Source organism: Vigna unguiculata, chromosome 7 (genome assembly GCF_037176805.1).
Source record: "Vigna unguiculata cultivar grain cowpea cultivar isolate G323 ecotype 2 chromosome 7, ASM3717680v1, whole genome shotgun sequence".
NCBI classification, from domain to species: domain Eukaryota; kingdom Viridiplantae; phylum Streptophyta; class Magnoliopsida; order Fabales; family Fabaceae; genus Vigna; species Vigna unguiculata.
This window is the reverse complement of record NC_140798.1, coordinates 37,171,519-37,181,302: the sequence shown is the minus strand read 5'-3', so window position 1 is coordinate 37,181,302 and position 9,784 is coordinate 37,171,519. Positions and strand designations below refer to the sequence as shown.

Below are 9,784 nucleotides of genomic sequence, written 5' to 3'. Positions count from 1 at the left end.
TAAACGACTCTCCAATTGGACCTCTTCAAAATAAATTCCGTCTTAGCATTTGATTCAAGTAAAAAGAATGTTCTGACTAGGAAGCATCGTTGCTCTATGGGCCCTCTACGTGTGATTGCGATGTGTGCGACGGCAACATGTTTGTGCGAGAAAATGTGTTTATTTTATTTCAATTCAATAAATCTTTAACATGTTTTACATATACCTATAAATCACATACTAGTAATGAAAAATTGACCTTTTTTTTTCTCTCGTCATAATGAAGACATAGCCGCATGAGGTTGAAGCTAGTTGTAACAACACACGGGACCGCAATTTCAACATATCTTATACTCCATAATACTCTGTAAATCATATAAAGCTTGTTCCATTCCTCAAAAAAATATAATTCTTTTGTAAGAAAAAAATTATCACCAATGTAGCTGTTTTAGCAGCAACACAATTCAGCTCCAATAAATTTTACATGGCACAATCATGTAATGCAGTCTGGTAGGACGTGTGAAACTTCTTCTGTCAACTTGTTTAGGTCTAGCATTTGTATGGATCGCCAAATGCAGCAATGTTACCAGGGCGAGAGAAAACCACCTACATTGTTACAACATATTACATATCATTATCATGCTCATTCAGTATCTAAGTATAGTAACTAGGTAATTTACCTGGTAATTCCCCAGTGTGAGTGACTTGAAACCTGCACCACAGTAATCAAAATAGTACTCCCATGTCCTTATGAACTTTTCATTAAATCCGAGAGCCAAAATTTCGCTGTCAGCAAATACACACATTTTCAATAGTTAGTTGTTGTAAGTAGCCACTTGAATTTAACATACTTCAGTAAGTTTCAATCATCTTAAGACCATACTTCTGCCTTTCCATGAAGTTTTTTCTCCAGCATCTGAGTGTTTGATAGTAATGAATTCCTATATTTTCAACATGCTCCACACTGCATTTAAGAATATTCCTTTGTGAAAGAGAGAAGAATGAAGGGAATGGTCAATAATAGAACTCAGTTTTTGCATAAAACTTGTACCATAGTCTGGATGTGGTTGCCATAGCTGATGTTATCCTACTCAGAGAGGGTAGGCAACCTCCTGGAAATATATATTCCTTTATAAAATCAGAACTGCGCCTATATTCATCATAACGCTCATCTGGGATTGATATGAACTACACAACAATAACAATCTTCACCATGGTTAGAAGTAATTTTAATGCCAAAAGGAATGTACTTGTTGATAATGCTTCATTTGCACAGCGTAGCATACCCTCCAGAAAATTTCCATTATCTAAACACAGAAAACTTGTATAGGAGTACTAATCTGTCAAATACCTGAAGAACAAGAAGTCCATTTTGGGCCAATACTGATTCACAACAACCAAAGAACTCTTCCATGTATTCATGGCCAACAGCTTCTATCATTTCACTGAAACATGCTTATACAAGTCAAGTAATATGTTGGAAAGATTGCAACAAGTCTGCAAAATTAAACTATAAATAGTTCACCATGATATAATCCTGTCGAATTTGAATGTCTTGGGCAATTGGCGATAGTCACACAGTAGAAATTTGATGCTATCCTGGAATCACCACGATTAAAATAACATTAATTTGCTTTTAGCTTATTCTGATTTTATAAAGATTCAATCATACTTTTATAAAGAAAAATCATGGAACCATAAAAAAATTAGCTTGTTGATACCTGAAGTCCAGCATCTTTGACTCTTTGTTCTGCAAGTTTCAGTTGTTCCTTAGACAAAGTGATACCAGTGTATGTGCAACCTGTTTGTTTGACAACTTCAATGGCTAAACTTCCCCATCCACATCCAATCTCAAGAATTTCATGTGTCTTATCAATTTTAGCCTTGATTTTTTGAAGAAAAAGAAGTCACATTATACATTTTTTAAGACAATAGCTGAAATTCTAATGAAATAGAAATCTAAGGCACATACCTTTTGAATCAGAAGGGAGATTTTTCTCCTTTGTGCATCTTTCAAGTCTTCGTCTTTGTTCTATCAGATAATTTAACAAAGAAAAGAAGGAAGAATATTAGCTACTGCTGCTGCAGAAATTGGAGAAATAATTTTGATATGAACTTCGGACTCAAGCATCAGATAGTTGTTCTTGCCTTGAACACTGCACATGAGTATGTCATTGTTTCATCCAAGAAAATTGTAAAGAGTTCATTGCTCTGGAAACAGACCAAAGAAAAAATGTAAGCTTCTGTTCATTTAGTGTCAGCGCTCAAAGCCATAAAGTAACAGGCACAGAATATCAGTAGAAAAAAGTTCCATAATGTGTAAGCTCCTCTAAAGTCACTGATTCTAGGAGCTTTTGAATTCATACCAGATCATAATGCCTAGAGATGTTCCTGCGAGCCTGTGTGAGAGTATTTCGCCTTGAAACATGGTCCATGAAGAACTTTGCAGATGTCAATGCAGATGTAAAGAATACAGGTGTCCACCAACCCCTAAAGGCAAAAACCAAAAACTTTGGTATGCAAATGCAATTAACTACATAGAAATGTAGACTTCAACTCATCATATAAACTTACCTATTCTTCTTGAGGTGTGAGTTGGATGCATTTGAATCTCGGTTGGCTATGAGAATCTGCAGTAAAATTATCAAGGTACAAGAAAGTAAAGTGTAAAGTCCCAAAGAGATAACTCATTGTAAGATTCAGATGAGAATGGTTACCAAAATAAGATTCAAGAGACCTTCATCTTTATCAACAAATGAAAAATCTCCGTTGATATATGCATCTGCAAGGCCTAAATCTGCCTGTGCCATCACCTGAAAAACATGTACAAATGATAGTTTTTAGTTCCTTGCCAATTTAATTTTAGAGTTGCATTGACAAAGATAAAGATATCTTGTCACTTACACAAAGGGCATCAATCAATAAACATACTTAATGTGAAATTTAAAAGTATATACCTTCCAATAAAATTGTGGAGTGTGGATTCTCAAGACACTCTTCAGAATGCCTTTTCCTCCGGTTCCCTCAAAGTTGAACATTGTTCCTCCCTCTTCCAATAAACTGTACACCTCAAGGTAAATGCACCATTAACTAATGCCATTTTTGACAAGTAAAATCCATAAAAGATGAAGTAGATGATATATTTTGGATTGTTAAGTTGAAATAAAAAAAATTATGCTAAGATCATTATATCAGACTAAATGATTACTTTTGTTTTTCATGAGTAGCAATTCCAAATGTTTTTGGAATCACCCTGCTTCAAATTTTGTTTATCTTTCCAATTTACAAGTAAGAAGTAAACTCACGTTAAACAACCAGTATTGACATAGCAACTCAGGAATCTAGTCACAAAAATGCGTGCTCCCAGTTCCTTCCAAGAAGGTACCATGTGTTTTGGGTTGGTCTGAAGGACACAGTGTTTTCCCAGAATGCCATGAGCTGCAATCATGCCAGCCTGAAGAATAATATTACAGTTAAGTTCTTTTTTTTCACTTCAACGGATTGGTAACAATGTGCAAGAAAATTGATCGCCTTAAAAATTTCCAATTATGGAGACTCTTGAAAGAAATATTTTTCAGTTAAGACTGTATTTCGACTTTCATTATGAACTCAGCTTTAACTACCTTAAATCCATCTTCATGAAATCCATTACCTGAAAAGCACATATATGTGTATGTTTAGATCACTGATATATCTGAAGTACATATAAATTCATCAATCTAACATTGGTTCTAAAAATACTGGAAATTTAGTAGGCATAAGTGAATTTATGGAAGCTTGAAGTATAATGTACCTTGGTAAGCCCCTGAAAACCAAATTTTTCTTTTCCCTTGAATATGGTCTAGCTCTAAGGAGGCTTTGAATGCAGCAACTGATGGCACTGGATGACCAGTTGACCATTTAAGCAAAGTATTTTCTGGTGTATGATCAGGATTTAGAGTTACAAAAAAGGGTAGACTTGTTTCTTTAATATTCTGCAAATTAGAATGAAGATCAACAAACAAGTTTATTCATTACGCACTTTAGTTAGAATAACATAACGCAATTCAGTTTTGATCAATGCATTTATAAGAAAAATTACCAACCTGAAGAATATTGAGCCAGTATGTGACACAGACTTTATTGTTGTTACTTCCAAGAAAGTTCCATGCGCTCCATGCTGCTGGGTTTTGGGGCATTAAATTTTTGTCACGATGAAGAAAAATATCACTGCCAATACAGATCAAAGAATAAATCTGCAATTGGTCTAATTTGAAAATAGATGACAAAAGGATTCTTTATGTTAGCAGATTGGTCTAATTTGAATATACACAATGGAATATAGGAATGTTTTCATCCTTTTGTGTGACAACATGTTAATCCATGACATTGAGTAATTAAACATTTTTATCCAATGTAAACTCTGTTGAATTCACAGAAATGATAAAGCAAAGGATTGCTTGCATGCATGCATTTGATGAGTACTTTCAAATGTTAATAAATATAACGACTACAATTGGAAATATTAGAATGGATTTTTTTACCTGTAAGCATATTGAAAAGCACCAAGAATTCTTCGCTCATCATATGTTGCTTCATCTCCTAATAATCTCAAGGCATCAGGTGCATGCACTGCCAATATGCATCCATCATACACTTCTTCAGTACCATCTTTGCAGTACACAACACATCCTGCAATTATTTTTCTAACCATGTCACCACAATACCAAGTATTACATAATTATTATTACAAAAAGAGGAAGGAATTGAAATAGTAGCAACAAATGGATTGCTCAATGACCTTTTTCAGTCGTAGAAACCAAGTGAACCTCACGATTAGTTATTACGTGACTACCTTCCCTTTCAAGCTCTTCTTCGACCTGGTTTTTATAACCAATAGTTAGTGACAAAAGTTGGCTTATAACTTATAAGTTGAAAGATCTCTTGCATGAGAGACACTGAAAATGTCTCCCCAAGTGACACAGTTGTTGAAAATCGAGAAATAGCACCTTCTTTACATAATTTTGTGAGCGCCATCTTACAGTTAGCCACTGTGGTCTGCCAAAGAGCTGCATTGTATAACTAGATTATATGCCTGAACATAAATCTGGAAAAGAGTGTATGTATTGTGCTACTACCTGAAGTAGATGGTGGTTGCGACAGAACGAAAGAACTGAGAAAGCAGAGAAGCTCAGAACTCCTTCAGAAGCGCAGGACCAGATAGAACCACAAATTGGAATCTAAAGGCATTGGATATTATAAATATACACTAAGCATAGAAATGATATATATGTACATATATATATATATATACATATATATATATATATATATATATATATATATATATATATATATATATATATATATATATATATATATATATATATATATATATATATATATATATATATATATATATATAGAAAATACAAGAACTTACAAGATAGGCTTTCTGAAATAATTCTGAGTAACCCCTTGACTTGATGAATTCCCCCAGACTCTCATTGCGGTCAATATCTGGGTTATTCTCAAGCATATCAAGATAGCTGCATTGGAAAATTTGAAAAGACAGAGCCAACCAATGATCAGGGTTCAGTTATTCAGGACAATAACAAGGTATACTTAGTGTTTTTCTCAACTTCATCTTTATGCAGTTGAATTCAAATTCAATTATGCAGGGAAGTGAAGTTTTGTATGATTTATGATTCCTCAGTTCACTGGCAATCGAAGATCAAAGGAAAGATGGAAATAGAAGTAGGTAAGAACTTGCCTAGTGACATCATCTTTGAACTTGAGAATTTCCCTAATCATTTGCCAGAAGTAAGGATTGAGTACATTTTTTTTCTGTGCAAACAAGCTGGACAAACCAGTTCTGCTTCCCCATTCGCAGCCACGGCCTTTGTCTAGGCTAACAGAAAAAGACATGTCTGATAATTCCATATCTACTCCAAGATTCTCAAAAAATTCCATCATATTAGGATACGTGACCTGTTCAATAATCCATGTTATATATATGTAGTCTCACAAGCATTGCTATTTCACTATATAATATCAACCGGTTTCAAGATGAAAAAAGTGTCGGAGACATCAAACCAGAGATAAAACGAAATTATATAAATGAGTAAAAGCTTTATAAGTCGGTTTTGTATAATTGAGTTAGACTCAAGCTCTATTTCTTAAAATGGTACGAGAGTCGGTTCTCTGAAAGTTGAATTAAGCTTAAATTCAACCCAGGTTTTAGGTTTTATGCATAGAGTCACAGACAGCACAGTAACTGATGAACCTGAATGGAATAATTATCAGCCACTTCCACTCATGGGAGTTTTATGCTCTGTTGATTGACATTAACAGCAAAGTATTTTGAATCAGTATTTTTTCACAACTTTACAGGATAATACTTACCATTAAAAAAAAGGCTATACCAGACACCTCTGCGACTATGGTACAGGCAAATGAGAACGCAGAATATCTCAAAATTTGTAATAAAAGACAGAACATTAACCAAAAAGATTGGTTGACAAATTCATGACACAACTAACAAAATCATTTTTCAAAAAGTATAATGTATAATGACATTATTGAATTGTACAGATATAACAGAATAGTGATATTTCTTTATCCATGTCTGTTTTTTTCTTCTCATGGGCTCTAAAGAACATTCATTTTTATCCTTACACGAAATCCATGCTAGTAATTGGCCTTTCATGTGAATCCTTGTTACTTTTCATTCTAATAAGAATAAAAAAGTCATTAACTGGATGCAGTGAGGGAGTGACCCAATGTTAGATAACATAATTTAATAAGAAGTATTAGTAACCACCGAGACATCAGTGTCTAATAATAATATATATATATATATATATATATATATATATATATATATATATATATATATTATAATAAGTAATATTTGGACTTTTTTTCATAAAGATTAAAGGTTTCTAAGAGAAAAAATAAAATAAAATGATTATTTTTTTCATTGATTCACCTGTTAAAAGTAAAAATTAAGTGAAGTTATTAGAAAATTTCAACAAATTAACTTATGAAAACATTAGTTTTATTTTATTTTTTTCCAATTTTTTTTTTTCTTTTTCTCATAATTTTTTTCCAAAGACGTCTTAAAATCATTCTGAAGTTTCTCGTTGTGATTCATGGAGTTGAGAAAGATGGATGGGCAGTGTATAGTTAGAGACTGTAGCTGCATTCAAGAAGTATGTATCGAAAGGAGTCTAAAAAAGGTAGGCATGAGGACCACTGGAGGGCCCCATAGAGCTATAAAGTTAATACCACAACCTAAGTATGGTTACAGTTTCTTTCATTACAAAAATTACACTTTTACTTCTCTAATTTATATACTACTCTTTTCTTTTGCATATTATTCAAAATGAAACTCAATTTTTCATTCAAGACCTTTGTAACTAAAGTTCTTGTATTTAAAGTCTAATTTTTAAAATGATACAAAATCTTATTACACTTTTTAAAGCTTTTGGCTTAGTAATCTCTTGGTGTAAAATTAAAAAAAAAAAAAACATTCTCATGGACTTGGTTTTGTAGATTTGTTTGGTTTTAAAATCTTCTGTTTCATATAGTTTTATTGATAATTACAAGAATACTATTGTTTTGTTTCTTTGATTTGTTATTTGAACTTTTTTTTGTATGAAACAATAAAAGTAATTATAGTATTTTTTTAAGATAATGATATTTTAACTTATTTTTTTTGACCCACTTTTAACCCACTACTTTAATCATTTTTAAATCATCTATTTTGATTTTTTTTAATCATATGATGTAATGATTTAATAGTAATTGAAATAATAGATTAAAAATGGGTAAAAAAAAAGTGAATAAAAAAAAATAAGTTAAAATATCATTATTTTTTTGTTATCTTAAACAAAAGTACCCGGTTCTAATACACTAGAAAGTTCTTAGAAGGAATTACTACAAATGGTTTTGAAAAATGAACTATTGATGGGGATTAGTGGAAAGTGTCTCAAATGTGTGGCTAAGCATCACCCAACACTACAAAAGTACAAATCCTTTTTACATTTCTCCTCTTTTAACCCAAAATAGAGTCAATGTTCTGCATTTTTCTTTGCTAAATGAACAAAGTCACATAAATAAGAATCAAAAACAGTAATACTTCATCATACACACCACATTCATCAGAAACAACAAGTACCTTCTTTCAACTTCTGAACATAATTCTCTTTTTACCAATCTATACTTCATTCATCCTTCAAAATCTGAACACAACTCAACATTTTAACACTCTCTCACAGTTCATGGAAGAAAATCAAAAGGCTGAGACCAGATAGAATCATCAATCACAGTTTACATGAAAACTGAAAACATCCAAAAAGCACAGAGGTTGCAGTTTAGGATAATGTGTCAGGGAATCATTGGATGTAGTTCAATGCAGTCCAGTCTCCTGGTATGTTATATACAACTAACTACTAAGTTAAAAACAAAACCCTGTTTATTAATCAGTGAGTTGAAGAGTTGAATCAAACACAAAGAAAAAACACAAGAAATCCATTGAAATGTATGTGCTTACCCGATTGAAGACCATGAAGCCAAGGTCAACATCAACACCATCAGCATTCACAGTCTTGGCATGTCCTCCTAACCAATCCTCCTTCTCATAGAGCACCACATTCACTCCACTTTTGGCCAAAACATAAGCAGAAGCCAACCCACTAATCCCAGCACCAACCACTGCAATTCTCATATTTTTTCTCTCTCTGTCTCTGCTATGTAACAGCAGCCAAAAAATTCAAGCTTTTATCGCAATCTGAAAATGTAGAACAACCCAAAGGAGAATGGTGAAGGAGGGTATTGTTCAAGTGTCTGGAATGGATGTTACTTCAGACACGTACGTGGAACTCAAAGGTCCACATACATACATACAAGGGTGTAGCAAGTTGAAACTGAAATTACTGCTAACTATAATAATACAAGTTGTTTAATGGCTTGCCAATTTCAGCCTTCTGACATAAGCTGTACAAAGGGAAATAAAAATGGTCTCACAAGTATCCAATGTTTTCATTCTTTCACGTGTTGTAAATTCAACAAGAGAAATGTTCTGTGAATTGCATTGCTGAGTATTTGGGGAAAGAACCCACCAAAAAATTATAAACGTTTGGTGAATGGTTTCATTTTTGTAACAAAAAAAAGTGTTAGATAGTGATATATATTGAATGGGGCAAAAAAATATCAACGATAAAAATAAATATATTAATATGATATTATATACACAATTTTTTTTTAAATAATGACTAATTTTAGTGGCAGTAATAATTAATAATTATAATAACCACTTTAGATACTAATTTACATAAGTAAAAATTATTGGGTACTAAAATAGTTATTATTATAAATAAAAAATTATAATTGATCACTAAATTAATATTTAAAATTAGTTAATATGATTTTGACTACTAAAAAAAATTGATCACTACAAATAAGCTATCTAGGATTTAGCTACCAAAATGATTTAATTTCTAAATTGATTTTTGTGACCAATTATAATTTTGTATTTATAATAATGACTATTTTAGTAACCAATAATTTTTAATTGAGTAAATTGGTATTTAAATTGGTCATCATAATGACTAACTATTTTTGGTTTCTAAAATTAATTTTTAATTGAAGATTTTCTTGGAGTATATATATATATATATATATATATATAATTTACTTTAATTGAAAAAAATCTTTTGGAGTACTTATAATTTTAGTTTTCAATTAATTTTAAATTTTTATTTTTTATTACCATATTAATTATTTCAATCATGTTTTGCTTTCGATCATTCATCATTATCAA

At 31.8% G+C, this 9,784-nt stretch overlaps 1 protein-coding gene across 1 annotated transcript; it reads right to left on the bottom strand.

The window, feature by feature from the left end:
• Nucleotides 1-340: 340 nt before the first annotated feature.
• On the bottom strand, nt 341-9,051 carry LOC114190436 (uncharacterized). The gene is made up of 24 exons (XM_028079315.2): nt 8,516-9,051; nt 5,732-5,949; nt 5,402-5,507; nt 5,097-5,198; nt 4,968-5,027; nt 4,760-4,838; nt 4,503-4,650; nt 4,065-4,188; nt 3,773-3,953; nt 3,603-3,631; nt 3,285-3,433; nt 2,937-3,039; nt 2,697-2,792; nt 2,554-2,609; nt 2,346-2,469; nt 2,128-2,190; nt 1,952-2,011; nt 1,701-1,862; nt 1,505-1,578; nt 1,331-1,424; nt 1,031-1,167; nt 863-943; nt 660-765; nt 341-585 (listed from the first exon to the last, which is right to left on the bottom strand). Exons 1-24 carry the CDS (start codon nt 8,687-8,689, stop codon nt 529-531), a joined length of 2,583 nt encoding a protein of 860 aa, XP_027935116.2. The 5' UTR covers nt 8,690-9,051; the 3' UTR covers nt 341-528.
• Nucleotides 9,052-9,784: the final 733 nt, after the last annotated feature.